This window comes from Uloborus diversus, chromosome 8, assembly GCF_026930045.1.
Source record: "Uloborus diversus isolate 005 chromosome 8, Udiv.v.3.1, whole genome shotgun sequence".
In the NCBI taxonomy this organism is placed as follows: domain Eukaryota; kingdom Metazoa; phylum Arthropoda; class Arachnida; order Araneae; family Uloboridae; genus Uloborus; species Uloborus diversus.
In genome coordinates, this window is record NC_072738.1 from 86,895,358 (window position 1) to 86,920,497 (window position 25,140).

The window sequence follows — 25,140 nt, forward strand, 5'->3', positions numbered from 1 at the left end:
TATTCCTTTTAAACTTGTAGTTATTTTTCCTTGTTTTTGAATGCTACTGGCTGCTGATGATCTCATCAAACACCAGTGAGCAACACACGCGATCTCCTGCTGAGAGGTAAGTTTTTGATTTGCTGTCTGCTGCGATATACGAAAATACGATAAAAAAAACTGAGGATAAAGGGAAGGGGTTGCTTCAAGTCAATTTCCTTTTCAAGTTTGTGCCTTGCCAATAAAAGTACACTGGGTAAGTGGTTTCTTTTTTTTTTTTTAATGGTTGCCTGTGCAATTGAGAAACTAAAAACTACTTACAATTGCTATTTTCCATTCTTCATTTTTTTTTAAAATTCAATCTGTTGTTTCTTTTTAATGTTGTTTTTTATATTCTGCTGTACTTCTCTCTGTGCAATGACATTTTGCTTTTGACATTGTACAATAATAGAATTATTTTTGTTCATCCAAGAAATTTTAAATATTTGTCCTGCTCTCTCTTTTTACAGCGCTTAATTTGCTTGAAAATTGGACTACTCTATGGGGCCCTATTTGAAGCTTGCACTCCTTGATGGAGGCAAAACAGGCCACTTTAGCCTTAGTACCCATAAAAGTGAAAGGAGGCTTAATACAACTTAAAAATATCGCGAAAAAAAAATAATCCAAGTAACTAAATAATCATTGAAAACCCTTAACTTTCGAGGGAATAGTCTGATTTCAACAAACTTTTTTTTTCTAAGAAAAATCTTGGTTAGGACACCACATTCCCATATTTCACTTTTTGATTTGAACAATTCTTCATTCAATTTTGAACAGTTCAAAAAAAAATTTAAAATTAGTGCAAGGAGAAATTGAAGGCAAATATAAATCCTGAACATAAAGTTGGATTTACTGCTTTGTTGGTAAAAACTCCTGACTAAAAACATGTATAAAAAAAAATCCTTTTGATTTGAACAATTTTTCCTTCAACTTTGCACAATATTTGTAAAGAAGCAGTTTGTATTCTGTTATGTGTTTGAACAGTTAACTTTTCAAAAATTGCCAAGAACACTTGTTTTTAAAAAATGACGGGAAAATCACGCAATAAGATCCTGGTTGTCTAATCTCGGAGTGCCCCCCCCCTTAGAGCAATTGCAACCCCCTTAAGTATTGCAAAGTCCCTCCAAAAAAAAAATACCCCCTCAAAATCTCCCCCCCCCCCACCTAAAAATTTAAATGTTGTTGTCTGTGCTATGCCCCCCCCCCTTTCCTCCAGGTGTGCATCCCTGAATTAGCTGCTTAAAATAATTTTGTAATGTTTATTACTAAAACAAATATGTAGCATATTTTGCATTTTTATCTTTTTTCTCCACCAAAAAGTACTTACCAATGGATGCACAGTAGTATATTATCATTCTATATTTTTAACTTTATTATACTATTTCATTATACCCATTTTCAACTAATAACTAATTCAAACATATTTATTTTATTTCTCAATTTTTATTTCAGTATTTACTATTGAAAAATGAGTCTACAGTGGACCTTGATTGCCGGTTTCTTGTATGTCGAAATGGCGGTGGTAGTGTTACTCATGTTGCCCTTTATTTCAGCAAAAATGTAAGTTGAATTGTTTTTTTTTTTTAAATCCATGGGATAGATATTGCACCTGAAAATTCAAATTTTTAGCTAGTTTCCAGTGACTGATTGGTCAGTAGACAGAGGCGGCAATTTGGGACTAAAAAGTGGGGGAGGGGGCAAAAAAATACAACTAAAAGCCATAGGATTTTTAGTTGCAGCAAAAAAAATTAAAGAGAAAAAAAAGTGCAAGAGGCTGGTTTTGAGAGCATGTGAGTGGCAGACTGGTTTTCAGCACATGATGGCTGCGGCCCTCAGGTGGCAAATTCGATGCTTCGGCCGAATTTGCGCTTTGTGCCATCTCTAACTTAAAGGGAAGAGGGTCGATAAACCCCCTTACTTTGAAAAACTAATCTTTTTACATACAATTGGACTTGGTTTTGTGGTTTTCATAGAATATTTCATCGAGTTCATACCCCCCCCCCCCCCCCCCCCTCCGTATTTCATTTTGTGTTTCCGTCCCCTACGCGACTTATCCCCCTTTAAAAATTAGTAAAAATTTTACATTTGACCTTGAACTTTAATCTGTTGCCATTATTTTACTTATTAAGTTACAGCCACGTAACTCAGCATGTAAGACTATCATCTTATGCACTTTAACATCAAAGGGTAAAATTAACTGCCATAAATGTAATTCAAATAGATTTTGGCCAAATTGCAAAGGTCTAAAAGTCTCATTTTTGACTATGAAAATCACTTTTGATGATCCCTAAAAAATCAAGGATTAAGGTTAGAGAAAAATAAAAGTGTTTTTAAACATCATTCATATGCATCTTTTTGGGATATGAGATTCAGAAAAATTAAAAAGGGTCGAGTGCACTCATCCGTTGAATCTGTATGGAATGACCCAGTAGTAAGTGGGCGGATAAGTGGGGTATGGCAGTTAATGTAGGGAAATGTCAAGTACTACACTTAGGTCATGGAAATAAGCGTATAAGTTCACGGTTCGGTCATTAGTCAGGCAGAAAACATTTATCTGGGTATCTTAATAAATCGGGATTTCAAGTTAAGTCAACAGTGATTGCAAGTAACAAAGCCAACAGAATGCTCGGGTTCATCAATAGATCTTTTTGAAACAAATTGAAGGAGGTTCTTCTGCCATTATATAGGAGTTTAGTTAGACCTCATTTGAAGCTGTTCAGTTTTGGTCTCCTTATCTCAGGAAAGATATTTCTGTGTTGGAAAGGATTCAAAGAAGGGTTACTAGACTACTCGGGGGTCTGTCCAGGATTTTTCACAGTGTCCATTTTTCGTGAAAAATCAAATAATTTTGTGAAAAAGGAATTAATTTTGTGAAAAGTCAAATAATTTCGCAAAAAAAAATTGTTAAAACGAAATTTTAGAATTTAGAGATGGCACAAAAATTGCATCATTTAAACTTAAAGTTAAGTGTTTTCCTCTTCTATGTTGAGAAAATGACATGGATGGTATACAATGAGAATGTCATTCTGGAGTGTTTTGGGGTGGGGGGCTGCAGCATAGCTCTCAAGTATCAATATTTATCTACCACTTTACGTTAAATTATACCAGAAATATATCTGTACAGTATTTAAAATAATTGTAACAAAAAAAAATCGAACAAGGATTCAGCATTTAACTTTTTGACCCTAGATACTCTTAAAAAGCACAGAATTTCATTTAAAATTTAAATTCCGTGATTTTAACAAAAATAAAGAGATTTATTTGTTTACCTCTTAACAAAGCATACTAAACATCATAAATTCGAAAAATCGGATTCCCATAGCAGATGCAAAGAGATCGCAATTCTCAAAGTGAAGGCATCAAAAGTATGAAAATGGCTTGTAAAAGAAATATTTTTGATAAAATTATTTTTAAATTGCATTTTAGAGTCCTATGATAAACATATCATTAATATCTGTGGACATAGTTGAAGCAAAAAATAAATTAGACCATCGATTCAGCATCTTAATTTTTGACTCATAAAAGAAAATGGAATTTTGCTTTAAAAACTTGAAATGAGCGTTCTAACAAAAATAAAGAGACTTTTCATTTATTTGCATCCTAATAACTCGAAGTTTCTTCAAAAAAGAATAAAATATGATTCTCATATCGGATGTTAAAAGATTGCATTTTTCAAAATGTAGACATCTAAAGAAAAAATAGGTAAGTAAAAGAGTTTATTTAAAGTTAATCATCCTTGCTAGCATCGAAAAATCAAACCCATATAATTTTCTGCCAAAATAACAGTTACACATTGCATTGCACCGTAAAAACGCAAATATTGACAAGCTATTAAAATGATGACAGTGTTCGCGCTCAACTATCCGTAACCTGGGTCCCAGGGACCCATTAATGAAAAAGATTTGGGTCCTTTGGTGGAAAAAATGAGTCCCTTAAATTTTAAACAGGAAATCTTAGCTTATAAACGAATAATATACAACTATTTATACTTAGGGAAAAGAAACTATCCACATAGTTATTTAAAGGTATGAAATAAATTAAATTGGTTAATTTCGTCCTTTTTTCTGTGATTATCATATTTTTAAATAATACACTTGCAAGACTTAGTTATTTGAGAAACTATTTAATCAAATACAATAAGATAATCTCAAAATTTACTTTAAAGTTGGATTTTACCATGAAACAAAAAACAAATGCCCTTGATTGATCAAGCAGAAAGCACTCCCTTAACCTTTACTTTTATAAAAAAATTCCTAGGTGTAAAAAAGCGAACAGCCCCCCTCCATGAATTATCAAATATCATTGGCAATTTATTAGAAATAGAAAAAATTTGCAAGCGAATTAACCCAACGCAAAAATGGTGATCGCAAAAACGAAACATTTTCTGACATGAGTATGAAAATTGCTCATTTGCAATCTTAAATTAGTATATTTGACTTCATTTTGACTATTTCAAAACATCTGTGTTGGCTTTCGTGTTATTTTTAAAATCTCGCCATTTTCAAAATGGCGTGGTTTTAATTGAAAGTTTGCAAGTCCAAATAAAAATAGCCCATCAGAAATAGGTGAATTACTAGAAAGTGAACATGATCCAAGTGCTTTTGTGTAAAATTCAAGTATTCATAAGCAATTTCACAAGAAAAATGTGAAGTTCAGAACTTTGTGTTTAGCGCGATCGGGAAAATGTTCGCCATTTTTTTTCACCCCTGCTTTTATTGAGGATGCAAGATAATGATTTTCAAAAGTCATTCTGGTTAGATGAATGCAAAATATCCAAGCGTTAACTTTAGAGTTGTCCTGTATTAATTCTGAAGATTGCATTGAAACCACTCTTACGTTTAGTCTTTATTGCTGTTTTTAGGAATTTCCTAAGATAAAAGTTGAGGGAGAACTTATTCTTAGAATACAGTACAATGGGATATTTATGAACATGCAATATTTTGCTCCCTGAGCTCTGCCCAGGAGGTCACTGTAAGCTCCAGTCTTACCACTAAAATTCCATTGACTGATCAACAGTAGGGGGTGTGTTTGAATAGCTGATAAAGAAATAGGGTCATTTTAATCCTTTTCTATTGATTCTCCTGGTTGTTTAAAAGCATTCACTAGATAGATCTTCAGCATTTTCCCCATTTTTTTTTTCTTCAGGCTTTTATCTTTTGGGTGTTCTGGGTCCCCAGGACCCGAATTTTCACGGAAGTTGCGTCCGTTTCCCGCAATTTTGCGTAAAAAACCCGCTATAGCGCGTAAACGCGAACCCTGGATGAGAATATTTTCTAATCAAGTCATTATAAAGGTTTAACACCAGACGCTAAGTGGTGGTAATTTTGAAGTTGGTAACCCTATCTGAAGCGATCATATTTTTTCCTCACCCTTACTATCCTTTTGCAATTCTAAGTTCATTTTGCTGATATATATTATCGTTTATTAAATTATGAATAGGGAGAAAAGGGCTTACTAACCCCTTTTCAGAAAAGTTTACAACAATACCGCTGCTAATTAGCTGTGATAAAACAAACAAAATTATTTAAAACCAAACTTATTTTCAGCTGTTAATTTCTTTCCAAGAAACAAACAACAAGCATTATATTTATTTTATCGCTTGCAGGAGCATCACAAGAGTGCCGTTTTTTTTCTTTGCAAAATTTGCAGATTTTGTATAAGCTGATCCCTCTAATTTGACTTTAAAAAAGGTTCGAAAAATTATCAGTTTTACACATGGAAATATGCGTTATTTTGCTTTCAGATTTGCTCTTTCAATAAACAATTTGTAAAAGATCCGTTCACGCTTATCAGCATTTTGTGAGGAGTTTGTTTTGGTTGATCGTGATTTCGTGAAAGGTCCATTTTGGTTGATCGGATCTTTGTGAAGGGTCCGTTAACGAACAAAAATATCTTCTGGCCAGACCCCTGCTAGTAAGAGGACCTTTAAATTTAGATTATGATAACAGACATAGTAGGCTTAATAAGTATAACCTGGAGCAAAGGCCAGAGAGGGATCTGAGAGCCAGAGGGGACATGATTCAATTGTTTAAATTTATCAATGTTAACGGGTTAAATTTTCTCACAGAAAGTAAGACAATGGGACATTGTTTTAAACTATTCAAAACTCAGGCCAACCTGGAAAATAGGAAAAATTACTTCTTAAGTAAGGTCGTGGGCACTTGGAACAGCTTACCAGAAGAGGTGGTAATGAGTAAGGGAGTGGACAGCTTTAAGAAAGCCATTGATCTTCATTGGGGCTTATGAATTGACTAGGACCAGCCTAGCTGGGCCCAGAGCCTGTTGCTGGATGTCACATTTGTATTTGCATAAATTTCATATCAGGGAAAATTATCCTTTGTGCGATCTCAGTTTAAAAGCGTTATTAAGTTTCAGAAGGTTGCCACTTTTTTTTCTTGACTACAACAAAATATTTTTTTGTTTTGAGGTAAAAAATTTTCTTTTTGATTATTATTTGGCGATTTATCTTCTTTTCTTTTTTTTTTTTTTTGTATCGCCAGCAGAAGATAATTAGAAAAGTTGTGTTTTAATTTGTTCGGGAATTTTCGATTTGACCTTTTTTTTTCTTCAAGAATGATTGTTTGAACGGGAAATGTTTAATCCCCCCCCCCCCCCAAATTGAAGTCTGATTGTTGAACACGCGTCACTTGACATAACTTTTGGTAGACTGTGCAAGGCCGGGCAATGCAGCTAGTTTAAAAATAGACTTGATCAAGATTTGTGACACAGTTGATGGTTTTATAGTTGAAGCGTACAATCTCAATATTCTGTTAGCTGTTTTCAGCCAGCAAGTTATGCATTTAGCGCATCCTGTTCGCAGTTAGCAAGATAAAGAGAGCATAAGCCTTATTTTATAGCATGTGATATTAGTAATGAATATTGTTAGTGTTTACTCAATATCATAGGATGAACTTGCAATCCACTGGCTTAAAACTAACTATAGGACCCTTCTCAGAGTGGCACAGACTTTTTCTAATTTTATCTGTGTAAAATTTAAGGCTTGGCATTGTACCATCAGCAAAGTGGAAGATATTCCGCAGTTGGAGTTCGTTAAAATGTAAAAAGCAAATAGCCCACTGAGGAGGTCTGCGAAGATTTTGCTCTAAAAGTCGAACGATCCCAGCTTTTTATCGAATGAATAGAAAATATTTTGAAGTATGCATAAGACAATATTTTACACTTCAATTTTAGATCTTAGAAATTAACTGACCCTCCCAAAAAATGTTCTTATTCTGCCACTTTTGTCTGACAATTCAACTGGTTTTTTAAAAGTATAATATGGGACCCCCAATTTCAGAATCCCAAAATCAGGAAGACCCAAAACTTTTTCCCTTAAATATTTGTTGTATAATTTTTTTTTTTTAATCCCCATTTTTTTTTCAGTTTGAACAGTTAAAAATTGTCAATGTTCGGAAAGAATTTGTCGAAAACACAGTACTTTCAGTTAGGTTTTTTTTTATTTTTTAACTTTTTCAATGTACATGTTATGCGTACAAAAGCCGTATTTCGAGGAATAATTCAGCCTTCATTGTCCATAGAACATTATTGTGTAACGTTTGTGAACCTTTCAGGCATCTCTAAACCTAATCTAGAATATTTTGCATCTCTTCCACATAACGCGGATAAGATGAAATTAACCAATATCTGCGGGTTCTATCGTTAAGAGCCATGTCTACTACTGCCGAAAATTGTAATACAGAAGCGGAGGTGCGGTCTCCCAGACCGCTTCTAAGAATGCAATTAAAATTAAACCAGATGCACTTGCCTAAGGATACTGATAAGCAAGGAGGGTGTTCAAGGTCACAAAACAAAAAGCTATTGGGGGGGGGGGGGAACCATTCATCAGACTGAAAATGAAATAGGGGTGATCAGATGAACTTTTGAGCGGTCTGTGAGACAGCAACTCCTCTGTTAAGGGTTAAGTGAAATAAGTGACAAACCACCCTGATTACCATAACTCAATTTTGATATAAAAGTGCAGTTATGACTTATGTGCTTAACACAGCAGTATATGTTTTAGTGAACATGAGCAAAACAAGAAAAACGCATGACAAACAACACCGAACAACAAGCAAGTTTTAACTATTTGTTCAGTCTGAATCTAAAAATCCAGATAGGTCGCAGTCCCAAGCATTCTGAATTTGTGGTCCTATACGGTATTGGAATTTTTTTTTTTTTTTAATGCCTAATCTCTGTTCTCATGAGATGTAGTTATGTGTGCATGCCCATATATTATAATTTGAGAAAATTCCAAGTTTGACCCCTCCAAATGAAGACCCCTCCCCTTCAAAAAAGTAATAAGTTTAGGGCTACTCTGAATAAGGATTGAGAGTATTTGTGGAGTTTACTTTCAAAATGGATTATATCCTTTTTTTTTTTTTTTTTTCCAGAATCTTTAATATAAGCCCTATCGATTGATGTATTTCTTCCTTCTCGAAGTGATTTATATCTACTGTTAAGAAATGCGTAAACATTGGTTTCACTACCTAAACAGTGTATATATATCCCCTTATTTCTCTCCAGCAAAGTGGAACTTATCCCTTATTTGCAGGAACCCACCCATTCACTTTCATATCAGAAGGGCACATATCCAAATTTGGATTTGCCACTTGTAACTCAAAAGTAGTTCACAAATAAAATTGTGGAGCAAAGCACTGGCTGAGCATTTCCAATCAAGCCTGATTCCTGTCTGTTATTAAGAGGTCGCTGTACCTTGTGAGGTCTATTATCAGTTAGTCAAGTGCAACCTCAAATTTTTCTTACTAAATTAATATTAAATAATTAATATAATATTGAATTGTGATTCGTTGAAAAACTGTGATCGACTAGGGTGATTTTATTGTTCATACTTTATTGGATGGGGGGGGGGGAGGTCCTTTTTTTTTAAATGTTCAATGAAAAGAATAAAGTAAGTAGGAAGAAATGAAGTAGTTATTGAATATTTTGTTTCAATCTAATAAAGTTTATTTCTGAAGAAAATGCGTGTTTTTTTTTTGCAAAAAGTATTATACATCCAAAAAAATTGGCCATTTAGGTCCGGTAAAATTGGGAAAAAATAACTAGACTTATGCAATAGTCACTTGTTATTCTACCAAAACATTGTGAGAAATTCGAAATTCTAACTATTAGTGTTTGTGCATAAAACTTTTTCATTTTGCTAAAAAAGTATAAAACTGGATATAATCCGTTTTGAAATTAAACTCCTCATTTATTCTTTCTTTGATTAGTGTTTAAATATTTCAACATTTCTGTTTCTCTTCTTGATTTTCTGTATTTTATTTTAAGTTTATGTTTGTGAAAGTAATTAAGCCTGTCAAAAAATGTATTTGCCTAATTTTCTATTTTTTTCTCAAATTATTTTAACGTAATATATTCTTTTTTTATAGGTGGCAAAATTTTTTCAAATCAAGAATTATAAGGAGTTTAGCAGCATACTCAAATTTTTATTTTTCTGCATTCTTAGTAATATTGGTCTTAGTGTTTTTAGGTGAGTTTGTTTATTAATTTAGATTATGTGTCATTGTAAAACTTTTGTCAAATAACTGCAGAAGAAATTATTTAACATTTTACGATGAATCTAACAAAATTGTACAAAATCTCCTTATAGTAAAACAATTTGCTTGGATCTGAAATTTCTTAAGGAAGTTCTTCATACCGGAAATTGTTCATGCAGACTAACACATATCTTCACTGCTAAAAAATATTTAACCCCCCCCCCCCCAAAAAAAAAAAAAAAAATATGCATGGGCGATTCCAAGGGTGGGAGGAACTGACTGACATTTTTAGAGCAAAACGGTGTGTATTTTGAAAGATTTACCACAAAATATACGTCGTACAAACGACCTTTATTCCTAGGTTATTGCGTTTTTTAAGCTGAATTTAATGGTATACAGTGAAGCACCGTTTATACGTTTCCCTTTTATACGTTTTTATCAAATATACGTTTTCAAAATTAGTCCCTGCAAAGTCTAATACGTATTAACCTATACCTGTTATACGTTTTTTCGTTTGCACGCTTTTTTCATACAGTCCTTTCAAAAACATATAAACGGTGTTTCACTGTAATTGAATTCTTGAAATACATTTTGGATGATTTTTAAAAAATTATCAAAATTACGGAACTGGCTGACATAGTACTTTGTAAAATGTCAATCAGTTACCATGTTTTTAACAGATTTTTAAAAATGAACCAAAACGTATTTTGAGAATTCAACTAGATCATTAAATTCAGCTTAAAAAATACAATAATCTAGGAGAAAAGATCTTTTGCACAACGTATGTTTTGCATTTAACGTCACAAAATACTGTTTTGCTTTAATGTAAGTCAGTTACCCATGGAATTGCCCACGTAGAGTGACACTTTGATAAGTCAAAGTTACAGGCATGCAAAAAGAATTCAAGCTAATGATTATTTGGCATATTGCATGCAAAAACAAAACTATAGAATCAAGTAAAACACCATTACTGAACCACATTAAATTTATAATATCAGCAAAAAAAAAGTGATAATGTGTCAAAGATAATATTGTCGACTCAAAGCAACAGTAGGATATCTTACTGTTATTCTTGGGATTAGATGTCTTACTGTTGCTCTGAGGTGATGATCAGGGCGGTCCGAAGAAGGGGGCAAGCAGGGCGATTGCCCTGGGCGCAACGAAATGAGGGGGTGCCCAGGCGCTCCTCTTTCTGTGTCTCATACTCACAAAAAAGAGAATCATTGCAATGATTCTCTATTTTTTTCCCATTGTACAAAAATATTCCTCTCTCCCGGGCTCCAAAACATTTGTTTCCTTTGTATCATTGAAGCAGATATTAATTCTGGGAATATACCTATTTAAAATAAAACAAAAGGCACTTTGTATAGTTCCCACCAAATTTCTTGGAATTCAGGTCCTGCGTGGGCTTGCAGGTAGGGGGGGGGTGTCAGGCTTGGGAACAAGACAGGAGATGGGTTTAGATTGACCTGCGACGTCAAGATGAAAATACTTTCAGTTAACCTCATTAATTTCAATAGGCTGTAGCCAAGAAACCATTACCATTCTGCTAATGAGCCTTTGGCATTTTTTGAAGCCTTGTTTGTTGTTTTTTTTTTTTTTAATTTCAAATGGCAAAGTATCTTACAGCAAGATAAGGTAATGATATTAAAATAAAAAATATTGAAAATTAAATTTGAATTTAGGGCACGTATCCCATGTGTCCATGTCTTAATCTGGCCCTGAATTATTATTTTCAGTAATTCAATCATTGCTATTTCATTCTTTTTTAAGAATAGAAAGCTTAAATACATTCAAAATAAGGAGCAAAAAGTATATATTCTACATTAAAATTAAGAGCATAGCAGGGACGGCATTTCAGCACTTCATTTGGGGGGGGGGGGGTCGAGTTTCTTAAATATGAGTCACCTCAGTACAAAACACTTTCTGGCTAACAGAAGGTGATCATAAAAAGAGTCTAATATTAAACAAAAATAGTGTTTGAAAACATGATAACTTATAATAAAATGAATTAAAATTTATGACAAAATTTTATTCATTTTATATAAAACAGCCTACATAAGTCATCTTTTAAATAAAGGAAACCACTTGCTCGTTCCTGGAAATGAGTCGAGTTTCATCAACTATTACTGAAAACCAGAGAGATTTTTTAAAATGAACATGACTTTGCAATTTACAAGTTGAATTTATCCATTTTTTTTATCATGCTGTTTAAAAATTTTGGGTATGCCCCCTCTCGCCTCCCTTATTTGCCGTCGCTGAAGCAAAGTAACGCATTTATATTTACTTTCTTCACGAATTAATGTGCATTTTTAACTAAGGATGATCATTTTGATTTATTGGGAACCAGTTCCAAAAATCATTCAGTTGTGTTGTGACGGTTCAGTACTGTTGACTTAACTTTTGGCTTCAAAAGTAGAAGTAAAGTGACAAATTAAGTTATATATTTTTGTTTAGTAAATTTATTACGAAGATGGGATGATGGGGTGCATCATACCCCCCCTCCCCCCAAATGCTTTGAAATACCGAGTAATTAAGCAAAATCTTCCTTGAAAATACTCCTTCTAAACATTTCAATGGTGCAATCTGAGCTATATTTCTGCCGTTTGTGATGGGGCACCCCTTAATCTCACTACATAGAACAGAAACTTACAAAAATTGGTGGCAAAAAGTGATATCTTTGTTTCTAACTTATATAAAAGCTGGTATTAAGTCGGTACAAGTAAAAAAAAAACTCATGATAAGAATCATTGGATGAGTCCAGATTAAAATTTAATTTTGATGTAATTTATTTTGAAAAAAAAACTTTCAATTTATAATCTAAAAATTATTTATTCGTGTTCTTAGTTTAATCAATATAAATACCTTATTCTGTTTTAATTGTTGTTTTTATCTTGTGGGGTAACATTTTACAAGATAAATATGTAAATACTTAGCATTTCTATTTTTCAAAAAGTTTTTGGGATATTTATTAATAAATATTAGAAACAGATTCATTGTGTGCTTTATAATTTGTATAATCTATAGCCCTCTGATTGTTTTGTTCATTAATATTTAAAAAATGCTAGTATGACGCGTTCACACGTATGATGCATTGATGTTATAACTAACTTGAGTTTTCTTTGTGTGTGTGTGTGAGGGGGGGTGTGCTAGAAAACATTCGCCCCAATCGCCGTCAACTTTCGGATGGCCCTGGCAATGACATATACTTGATATAATTAACAAATAATATAATTCTATCAATTCAATAATTTGTTTAGGGTAGAAAACAAATTTATAATTTTATGTAGGACATAACAATTTTTACTTAGGAAAAATGGAAAAAAAAGATATTTATTGTAAAAAGTCTGTTATCAAACATTGCTTTGAGCAGAAATTTGTTCTTTCATTAAATAGTCCTCAGATAATTTTTAAATTTCCCTCGTTAATAGTTCTCTTGCAACGATACAGGGTCATACTATTAATGCTCTTCCTCCGTTTACAAAACACAATTCTCCACATCTATGCTCAGATGTAAGTTAATAAACCCCTCCTTCCACAAAAAAAAAAAAGAAAATTCTGATATATAGGCTTGAAAAAAATTGAGCGACCCCCTCCCCTCAGTTTTTTTGACCTCATAACAGCCTTGTTAAAATAAAAAAAAACACTTTCATTAACTTCATGATTAGTTGGGGACACTCCTTATGACCTCAGCCATTTCCAAAGCAAAATCTTAGATTCATGACTTGTCCACACTAATTTCAACGAAGGGATCTGGATAATTTTTAGCAGGAATCAAGTTCAAAGATTTAGCCCTATTATTTACAGATAAATATAATACTGTATCTATATAAACAACAGTATAAAAAAAAAGAGGAAAGTGTTATACTAACGACAGGCAATCATGAGTAAATCATCCTTTGCATCCCCATCAACTGCATGGTCTGGCAATTCTATGATCAAAAACTTTCATGCTGTAACTTGATTATGAGTTTCTCCCTTATAGTTGAGTATATCGTTTAGACAATTGTTACTGTATTTAACTTTAATTGTCAGTAAATTGTATTGCCAGAGCTTGAAATTAACAGTGGTCCACTGGTCTGAAACCACAAAAATATCCACTGAACCAGTAGAAAATAAGTTTTATTTGTCCATGGGACCAGTGAAGCTTAATATATTTTTTTCCCCTTTCAAAAATTTTAAGCATTATCATTTTTTTTAAAAATTTTATTGAAAGTTTGTACAGTATACTCTCGATATCACGAAGTCCAAGGGACGATGAATGATAACAAGGTCATAATAAATTAAAATTCTAAAAATAGTTACGATAGTTAAAAATGAGGGGAAACATGTAATGAAAGTTGAAAAAAAGTATTAATACAATAACAAAAATTTTAATTTTTAAAATGAGCCAAAAATAGAGAATAAAGAACAAAAGAAAAAAACACTGTAGTGAAGTAGCAAAATGCAGTGACTTATCTTGACTAAACTTATCAAAAATTTGGACTACCAAAGTTGCAAAACAATTTCAAATGAATTTTGAGCGCTCATTAGCAAAAGAAATTGGACAAAGGATTGCACCATTCCTTGTGTCTCTAAAGGGGTTGTTCCGTTCATCTCCCTTTTTTACGGAGGTGGAAATAGTCAAAAGGTCCAACAAAATGGAGTGGGGGGGGCAAAAAGTTTTAGGTAGGTTTTTTAGGCTTCTCAAGGCATTCTGACACCCCCGGGCTCTAGAATGAAATTGACAGTATATAAGCTTCTTTGAATCATTCCTAACCCCTGAGAAAAATAATGAAGGGTGTGAGAAATTTTCAGAAACATTCCTTCAGTTGCTTTGAGACAATACACTGAGGTTTTTCCAGAAAAATGATATTTAACATCAAAAAATATTTGAGATAACAAGGTTATCAAAAACTTTTCGACATAAGAATGAAAAATACCAGATAATACGCAAAATCAAGGGGGAAATTTTTTTTTGTCATATCAAGGTTTTTGAGATATCAAGAGTATACTGTACCTTTATTTACGATGTTTAGATTTTCTTTGTACAAAAAGATAATAGAAAATTCTACAGCATTATAGCTTATTGTTTTTACCAACTGATTGGCTTACCCCAAAAACAATTAAGAAAATAAGATTTCATTCGCTCGAATTCCTTCACTGGTATTTGAACGTAAAGAAGCTTGTTTAATTCTCTTCCCCTGTCGCTCAAATATGTCTGCTGAAAACTGGAAATTGACACTATCATTCATATTACTGTTTTTTTTTAACCTAATTTTTTATTTTACATAATTTGAAATCAAGGTACAAGAAAGGACCACTAAAAGTCCTCACTGATCCGTACCGGATCACTGAAATTTTGTAGCTACTGGTTCATTGGACCAGTGACTTTTTCTTTTAATTTCTACTTATGTGTATTGCTAAGAAACCTTTTGTTTATTAATGTCATTTTATTTTAATTTTTCTTTTTTAATGTAGATTCTTTACGACAAATGCACAAATATTCAAGTTCAAGGGATTTAGAACTAACTCATGGTCACTTAGATGCTGAATTACAACTAAGCATGAAAATGTTCAGGGCACAGCGAAACTGCTATATTGCTGGATTTGCTCTCTTTTTGGCACCGTAAGAATTTTGAATTCTTTATTTTAGGAAAGCTCATGTATTAACGATGTTTAATTTATTCAATTTAGAATTGATACATCTATTTGAAAAAAAAATATTGAATTTTTCTAAATGTGTTCCTTTTTTTATTTCATAAAATGAGCTCTCTGATCTGTCTCTATGAAGTTTTTTAACTCTGCTAAACACACAAATAATCTTTCATATTATCTTCCAGTTGATTGATGCTCATAATGGAGAGCAATCTGCATTTCTTTTTTATTTTACCTAAAGAGTCTCTCGGTCATGTCGCCTTTCAATAACAATTTCAGTTATTTCATTGTTGAGGTGTTTTTCTATAAAAAGAATAAATTTAAGTTTCTCATTACCTGTATCAATGCATTTTAAATGGAATCAGCTGAAGAAATTATTTCTTTGGCTTCTAGAAATTATGTTTGAGGCCTTTCAGATAGATTGTTCTTGGAATAGTTCAAGACGTGATATGCTGCAGATGCAGATCTTCTTTTTTTTTTCTCAGGAATGAAATAACCTTCATTCAATTACTCTATTTGTCAGCTTATCATCATTAAGCCACATTTGTTTTTAGCATGGTTTGTTGTAGAGGATTTTCTATCTTTTTAAATTTTACACCATAAACATTCAAGCATTTAACCATTCATATACACATTCCAGTCACATTAATGTGACCACCACCTACTTTCCACGTCAGAGTTAAATAACCAATCACAGAAGGCAGATGGCAGCACAGTGCAGTTGAGCGTATATAAAGGGTGTGTGAGGGCTTCGGAAAACATTTCAATCGTTGGCGTAATGCAGAAATGAAACGATTTATCAGACGTCCAAAAGGGCATGATCATTGGCTTTCAGGCCAAGGGTGGAAGCATTTCTGAAACGGCCGAGTTTGTGAACTGTTCGCGTGCCGCCGTGGTAAAAGTGTACCGTGCATGGCAAAATGGAACTGTCCAAAATCAGCTTTGTGGCGAATGGTGCACCACGGGCCATAGATGACAGAGGCGAACGACGGTTGCGGAGATGCGTTCGGGCAGATAGACGGGCAACCGTTGAGCAACTGGTCACCAAAATTAACCAAGGGGCTAACAAAAGTGTCTCCCAAACTATTCAGCGAACATTGGTGCGTCAAGGCCTCCGAAGCAGACGCCTGGTTCGTGCACCTATGCTGACTGCTGTTCATCGACGACGAAGGCTAGAATTTGCAGCTGGATGTCCACTGAGTGGCGACAGGTTGGGTTTTCAGATGAATCGTGTTTTATGCTCCATCGAACAGATAGACGTTGGCTTATAAGGCGTGAAACCTCTGAAAGGAACCACCCTGCAACCATTGCCGGAACGGTCCAAACTGGAGGCGGGAGCATTATGGTCTGGGGAATGTTTTCCTTGCATTCTCTTCCCTGCATCTGTCCTTGTGGACCATGTCCACACCTACATGCGCATTGTTTTTCCTCAGGATGATGGCACCTTCCAGCAGGACAATGCGAGGTTCCATACAGCTGCCAGTGTTCGTGCGTGGTTCGAAGAGCACCAGGAAGAGTTTACCGTCCTCCCCTGGCCAGTAAACTCACCTGACTTAAACCCAATCGAGCATCTGTGGGACCACCTCGATAGAGTTGTTCGTGCCATAGATCCTCAACCGCGTAATCTAGCGCAGCTGGCCACGGCATTAGAGTCGGCATGGCTCAACATCCCAGAGAACACCTTCAGGGACCTAAGTGACTCTCTTCCTGCACGTCTCGCAGCAGTTCACTCTGGGAAAGGTGGTTATTCTGGCTTTTGACAGATGGTCATATAATGTGACTGGACTGTGTAGTAAACTGCTTTACGATTTTTTTTTTTTTTTTTTCAATATTTCTATAACCAAACCTTCAGTGATTTCATTTATTTAGAGTTGATAGAAGTCATTCAAAAAAAAAAGTTCATTCTATCCTTACTGTTTTTTGTAATTAAAAAGACAGGCTGTTTAAAGTCCTTTTTTTGAAAAACTTGGTCACTAAAATTCTTTTTTTCTCTCTGGAGTAATAAAAGCTAAAAATACTGTCTGATATAATGTATGCTACCACAACAGAAACATCTTGGCTTTTTATCATTTATTTGTTCATGCTTTGAAATATGCTTTCATATTTTAATTTAAATTTCAAAAAGTGTTAACAGAAAATTTTTTACTTTAAGGGTAATTCGTCGATTGGGATCCCTTTTGTCAACGCAAGCTATGTTGAAGGCCAGTGCAGATGCTTCACTGAAACAAGCCCAAAGTGCTACAGAAGCAGCTGAAAAACTTATGAAAGAAAGTGAAAATCTTAAAAAAATGGTAATTGGAAAATTTTTAATTTTTATGATTGTAAAATTCTGTGTATTTTATTCAAACATACTTTTTGGACATTAATTATTCAAGAGGGGAGCTTGCTTATAAAATTAATGATAATTATCTTATTGTACAATCCATAATGTTTCCTTTCAAATTTCTGCTATTCTTTCAGTGAAATTGGACTAATAAACAACTTATTTTACTAAGGCCAATTCAAATCTTCATTTAAAAATACTTGGAGTTTTTTCACTCCAATTTTTTAATTCGTTACTTTGAAACCTTTTATTATTATTAGAATGATTTTTATTATCATTGTTCATTTCCATTTCATGACTTTATTGTAAAAACCTTTCATTACTTCGATTGTTGACTGATACGCTCCATTGCAATTTATCGGTTATTGGGGAATAGCTTAAATAACAGGATAATCATTAATTTAATATTTTATAAGTTGATTTGCTTATTAGCACCTAAGTTTCTGTCATCTTCGCAATTGAGACAGGGTGGTGACTGAACTGGAATGCAGTGGAATAGTCATAAAATTATGTAAAATAATCTGCAAAATGTATGGGCAGGGCTTGTACTTTCCTTAAAAGGGGTTAATTTTGGTTTTGGTTTTAAGGGATCTTAAAACTGTTTCATTGACTTAAAGGTGCCTTAAAGTGCTTAAATTTTGTTTATACTCTGTATGTACAGAAACACAAAATACTCTACAAGACTCACGCCTCTATGTTTCAGATCAGAAAAGCTAAATGTGCAATGTGAAAGGAAATTTTAATGTTCTAATGAATTTCATTGCAAAGAAGGAACAATCTGCGTGATTTTTGAAAATGAAATAAATTGTTGTGTATATTAAAAATTTGAAAAACTGTTCCTATTGAAAGCAAGACTTTTTTATTAAGTCATAATTTGAACCTCTTAAATATCTTGAACTGAGAAGTTACATGCCAGTAAAATATGCCTCAAATGCTAACATAAACAAATTAGGGAGCAATATGAGATTTTGAGTGGCAGAATAACCTGTCTAAATAAACTTTTAACAAGGTTTTGATCAATCCCTCCCTTTATTGTGATTTTTAGCTGCACCTTTTTTTTTTTGTGTGTGTGTGTGTTTTCAATTAATTACACTTGGACTAGCCATAGTAAGTATTTTGTGCATGATTACAGTTTTAGAAACAGTTTCCTACTTACATTTTAGTATGCATTTTGTAATTGAGTGCTTATTAATTTTCAAAAAGTGCTTAAAAAGTCCTTAATTTTGGTTTTGAAAATTGAATATAAACATGAACCCTAGTGAGAAAAGTAGAGGAAATTCACAAATTTCCCTAAAATCAGGACATATTGTTTTATTTATTTTTAATGTACAGCATAATGCCAGTGATCATGCTGGCACTTATTTACTGTTGATTACCATAGCCTTATTAAAGTGTCAATCTGAAATTATTATATTTTTTAAAGTTCATTTGTTTTAACCTTTAGAGTATCTGAAGCTAATATTTTGAAAAATGTGATCTGTTACAGTAAACCGACTTTTTTTTTTTCATTTTCAATTTTTATTCAGCCTTGATAGAATGAAAATGAGTAAAATTTTATAATTACTTCAAGCAAGTAATCATATGACTACTTTTTTTTTTTCTAATTTTTCAAATTTTTTGGCTATTTTCTTACGACATTTTTCCTGCAGCAACCCTGAGTAAGCAGGTCATGACACCCTCCTCCTCATTAAGGTGAGCGAAAATATCTGTAAGGTGTTTCAGAAAATTCATTTTTGATGTACTACTGTGAGAGCGTCCAGACACAAATTTGTAAGGAAGTATTTGTTATTGAATATCTTATGACCACTTTCAAAAAACTAGAATTTGCCCTTGGACCAAGGCTTGAAGAGGCTATGTGAAAACGGTTTGCTTTATGAAGGACAAGTTGGTATCTTTTTGCAAAGTGAAATTCTATTTTATCTAAATTTTTCACACAGGTATATAAAATTATTCACAAAATTAGGAAGTATACAGAGTTATTTATTATTGTGCCTGTTACATTTTCTGTTGCTTAAAAATATTGTTTTGAACATTTCATTCAGATTTCTAAGTAACTTGCCATGAATTTTCTATAGACTGGTAAAGAAACTGAAGAAAATAAGAAGAATGAAGGGCATGAAAAAGAAATTAAAACTTTGAGAAGAGAACTAGATATAACAACTGAAGGTAAGGTTGAATAAGTCAGTATAGATTAAGCAATAATAATAATAGCTTTAAGCTAATAGTCCTTAAGTATTTCTTGTTTTACTAAATGGCAATCAAATGTAAGTGAAGTGATAGAAACTTTGAGTCTGGTAGTTTTCAGAATTTTAATTGAAATTTTTTCAAATGATAGTAATTTTTTTTTTTTTTTTTTAAATATTCAATAGGTTTTGAATTCTAGTTCCATATCTGGGAGGTAAAGGCACTATGTACTTTTAGCCTACTTTCCCGGAAAAGTTAAACAAAAGAGAGAATAGCATGAAAGAAGGCTTAATGAATTTTTGATATGTTTTCAGGGGTAGGAGTTGTCCTAAAATTTTTAGTTTTGTCCTAAAAATCCTAAAATGTTCATTATTTTATTCAGTACTTGTGCGGAAAAATAAAATTCAACCCAAAAATGAAACTTTTCATGATGATATGCCTATATTTTAGGATAAAATAAACTTCATAGATCCTAAACAATTTTCTCATTAAAAGAAAGGAGAAAATCTCATACTGCTACTGTTTTTTTTTTCTTTTTCTGGAGAGGGGTGGGGAGGGAGGGTAGCAGTTAACCAAAACATATGCTCAATATGCTGTTTGTTTTATGTGTACTTCCCTAACTTTTGCAGTCATTCCTCTTGTGCAATATAACATATATATATATATATATATATATATATATATATATATATATATATATATATATATATATATATATATATATATATATATATATATATTGTGCAGCGAATATTGCAGAAAAAGAGTTAGGGGAAAGGAATAGAATCTGACATTTTGATTTTCTCCCCTTTGTAATGAAATGAAAAAAATACAATTTGGTGGGGGGGGGGGGGAGAATAGTCCCTCTTTCTCTCAAATTGCAGTTCTGTAAGGGGAGGGGTGAAAGGTATCATAGCTTATTAAAATAAAATAAATACAATGTGTTGAGTTAGAACCCAAATATAAACACTTGGTTCAAAAAATATACTTGGAGCAAAATTTTAATGGGTTGTCCCCAGGTCCCAGGTGGGAAGTAATATTTATTTTTATAGTAGGGGAGTGTGGGGCAAAGTGAAATGGTTAAGATTACTGAGTTTTTCCAAAATAAACAAGTTGGAAATTTGTTTTTAAAATTACAGTACATAAAGAAAGAACATTGTATTTTGTCAAAAAAAATGTACTTTGAAATAGTATTTTTTATTTTTGGCTGTGAAGTTTTGCTTCAAAAAAAGTGGAAATTTTTCACTTAATGTTTTCATGGGGCAAAGTGAAAAATGAAAAATTTTTGAAATGAAATGTTTTCTTTTTGATTATGAAAAATATTTTTGATCAAGTGAATCAGTAAATAAAAGTTTGAATGAAAACAAAGGAAAGATGCTGGAAATTAATGTATGAGGAACAAAAATAAGTGAGTAAAAGAGTGAATGAATAAGAACATAAGTGAATGAATGAATAAATAAGTGAATTACTAACTTAAGGTATGTTACGAAAGTAAATAATCAAAAATATGTAAGAGATTTAATAAATGATTGAATAATTAAACAAAATTAACTATTTCATTTTGTCTCATTCACTTTGCTTCACACATACTTGTCTAATTGTACAAAAAAATAAAAATACAAGTAGGGAAAGTAGGTTTTGTGATAGAGAAAATATTTCGATCTTTCCCCTTTAATAATATTTTGATAAATAGATAGTCCAATTTGAACGAAGATCTCAGTGAGGCTATTCATTCCTATATTTCACTCTTTGATTTGAACAATTTTTCTTTGAATTTTTACAGTTCAAAAATACTTAACATTAGTACCTATGGGGAAAATTTAAGGCAAATATAGATTCCAAACTGAAAGGTGGATTTACTTCAAACAACTTTATTGGGAAAAAAAAAACTCTTGAGGAACTTGTATAGAGCAAATATTTTTAATTTAGCTGTTTTAGGGTATTTTTTGAACTATTCAAAATTTTTAACTGTGGGAATTTTTTTTTTTTTTTTTTTTTTTGGCACCAATAAATGGGAAAATACTGTGCAGATTCTGAATACCCCAATATATATGCTCAATTTTTGGTTTCAAGAAGTAGAAAAAAGCTATGAATGAAAATCAAAATACAATATTTTGTTGCTTAATATTTAGGCGAGTCAGAGATAAATATGACTGAATCAAATGTTTTTACCAGGGCTGTGGAGTCGGTGGGAAAATAAAGACCAGCTCCCGACTTACTCCTGTACCCCAAAATCAGTCCAACTCGGACTCCTTAGCATTTGCAAAAATACAGCCTCCAGAGGAAAATATACTTTGAGGGGAGGTGAAATTGACAACAAAAGGTTAACAATACAGCTAACCCCACAATCTTTTCCCTTTCTAGGTAAAAATTGTGCCAAGCCCCCAGGTAACTATATGTAGCAAGGGAGCAGCATGTCTCACCCATGCAAAAGGGTTGGAAATGAAATAATTTATATAATAAGAATTTACTTAACTTAGTGTGTAAAAGTAAACGAAAATACAACATTAATATGCACAAAACTGCAGACACATGTTTTGTGGTTACGAGGAACCTAGTTTTCAATGCAAAAGAAGAAAATTTTTGTTGGATGTCTTTTTCATCCATTAGCTCGCTTATTTTGCCATGTAAAACTGGTTCCTTGTAATTGAGAAACAAGTCTCTGCTGTTTCCTGCAAATTTGTGCAGATTAATGTTGCGTTATTATCCTTTAATTCAGGGGTGCCCACCTAAGGGGTGTCATGGTGCAGATTGCGCCATTGAAATTTTTAGGGGGTGTTTTGAGGGGTATTTTTCTCATTTTTAGGGGGGTCTTCTCGATATTTAGGGGGTTGCGCCCTTGTTTTTAGGGGAGGTAGGCACCCCTGTTTAATTTATACAATGTTTGACATAAAATTTGCCCGTAACTTAAAGAATTTTTATATGTGTAGTTTTTGCATACATTGGAGGTAAATTTTCTTTTCAAGCTTTTCCAATTAATGAATTTCATGATTATTGTATTTTACTTCATAGAACTGGAAAGAACAAAAAAGAAGCTTCAAAGTGTTGTTTCACAGGCTGAAGGAACAAATAGGGAATATGATCGACTGCTGGAGGAGCACTCTAAGTTACAGGTACTTCACATTTATCTTATGTAAATGCATTGCAAAAATATGTCATCTATATAACTAAAACAAAGAATATATGTGTCTCTATATATATTTACATGTATGTATGTTCCCTATAGAAATCCAGTTTACGTCGGATCTATACCAAAATTGTCAGGGCGATTTTTGGGCTCCGGAAAAAGAGCATGAAGGGGGAGGGCAAACAACTAAACCTTTTCGATTTTTAATTATAAGATCCGAATATTGCATTTTTCTGTAATACGAGGGCGAAAAAATGCTAGCAAAAATGAATAAAATATCCATAGAAACCCTTGATTTTTCTGCATCAGATAAAATTTGTTCTAATGATCAAAGGTAATTAGAATATGAATTATAACTGTTTTTGGCGATTCCATGCTAAAATGTAGGTAAGCCTTCAGTTAGAAATTCATTGTTGATCACGGTCATTGTTGAGCAATGCTTTTATTAAAATTTGTTGTGTGAAGAAAATCATTGAGGAGAAAGATCTTTTACCTTTTTTTTTTTTTTTTCAAATATGAACAAATCAAATACTGGCTTTTGTTTTGAGGCTATTCGTGTAATCGAGGGATTAAAAAAAATTTCTTATTGGTTATTTTCCCCACAATCTGTCAGGAAATTTTACAGGCTTTTTTGTTTAAGCCTGATTGTTGAACATGCATCACTTGACCTAACTTTTATTTTTGAAGCAAACCAGGCGACACAGAGAGTAACTGTATAAAAGTACATTTGTAGAAAATTGCAGAAAGTAACGAAAAGTAATCACAAAATTCACTTAAAAATGTCGTTTAGTATACAGGTTAACTGTATTATTAGTAATTTTTTGTTGTTATTATCAGGGGCGAGGCTTGAGATCTTTGCGTCACTCATTGCTAATATAAAGGTCCGTAATCTAATATAACCAGAACTTATGCTTTATCTTCATGTAAAAATGTTCACAATTGATTTCAGAAACATTATTACCCAATCAATCTATTTTTTTAAAATAAACATTTATTTTCATATTTTAAAAATTATTATTGAAAATTGATGAAAAAAACTGCAAACAATATTAAATATCTTGAAAATTTTCATTAAATATTTGCATGTGTAATTTAGTATTCAAGTCCCTGCAGAGAGGTTATTTAAGCGATATTCACTTTGACTTCCTTTTTTGCGTCTCTATTCTTTTGAGGGCTGTAAAACTAAACTTGACCACTTCATAGGCCGAACTACCTCTTGATATGGCACAATGTCGACTGAAAGGAAAAAAGAACACTCATGTGTTGTACTTTTTATTATTTGTGAATAGTATTTGTCCTTTGCTGTTAGTCTAATTAGATCAGAACATAGGTCACTGGTGTAGACTGTTTATAAAATGTTTTGATTTTATAGTTGAAAAATTTTGTTTAAAAATATTTTATGCTCAGCACAAAATTAAGTTCATTAAAAAAAATTTAGTTTATTTTGAGTTAGATTTATACTTTTCTCCCTTAAATATTGAATAACAAAGGAAGTTCTTATTCAATTTAGCTTATTATCTGTTCTTTTTTTCAATTTTTCAGAGACAACTGGACCAAGCTCGAGGTGATGCTGAAAATAAAAAAGATGAATAGTTCACTTCATTTTAATGCATTAAATATTTGATCTGTATTTATCATCATCTGTGTATTAATTTTGAGTAGATTTCATGTGGAAAAAAAAAAACATTAATATTAACATTTAGATATGTTTTTTTTTTCTTTTTATATTTGAATTTTTCTTTTCCTCTAAACTGTGTATTAATCTAAAATAAATATTTTTTTGAAATACCTCTGTCCAGTTCATGATGTAGGTTTTTAAAATTGAAATTCAAACCAATTATATTGAAACCAATAACATAACTACTTACTGGGTCATAGTACATTAATATTGTTCAATTCTTAAATTTAAAAATCCTTTTTCTCCCACAGTTCAAATGTTAGCATACAAAATTTCCATCTACTGTACATCATTTGAGCAATTCTGCAAAGTAAATTGACCAAAAAAAGTTGAAAATATGCTACTTGTTTCCATCTGCTGTGAAACATACATTTTTAAAAAATGCAACTTCTTCGTCCGCCTGAAAATTGGTTAAATGTATGCCAGAGCGTATGCACAAACGAGGCAACCTTACGGAGGAAATGATTTTAGTATTGTGTGGGCTGTTGGAACCTTCATTAGGGCCTTTCCCATAGTGAAGTTCCAAAAGGGCATCAGAACCATGTTTCCTAACCTCCATTGAACCTTGAGTTTCCTATTTTTTCACCCTAGGTGGGAAAAGTTCACCCATTAGGCTCCTTTAGTTTTAAGAGTGTAACTTCATCGAAAATTGCTATTTTTGAAGATAGTTTTAGTGTTT

At 32.6% G+C, this 25,140-nt stretch overlaps 1 protein-coding gene across 2 annotated transcripts; it reads left to right on the top strand.

The window, feature by feature from the left end:
• Nucleotides 1-24,551, top strand: LOC129228102 (B-cell receptor-associated protein 31-like). Of its 2 annotated transcripts, none has more exons than XM_054862744.1 (8): nucleotides 1-106; nucleotides 1,471-1,578; nucleotides 9,405-9,505; nucleotides 14,973-15,120; nucleotides 17,302-17,440; nucleotides 19,548-19,638; nucleotides 22,669-22,769; nucleotides 24,326-24,551. In XM_054862744.1, the coding sequence occupies exons 2-8, from the start codon at nucleotides 1,487-1,489 to the stop codon at nucleotides 24,374-24,376; spliced, it is 723 nt and encodes a 240-aa protein (XP_054718719.1). In that variant the 5' UTR covers nucleotides 1-106; nucleotides 1,471-1,486; the 3' UTR covers nucleotides 24,377-24,551. The 2 variants fall into 2 exon arrangements, with proteins under 2 accessions (XP_054718719.1, XP_054718718.1); XM_054862743.1 differs by having other exon boundaries at nucleotides 96-235.
• The last annotated feature ends 589 nt before the right edge of the window (nucleotides 24,552-25,140 follow it).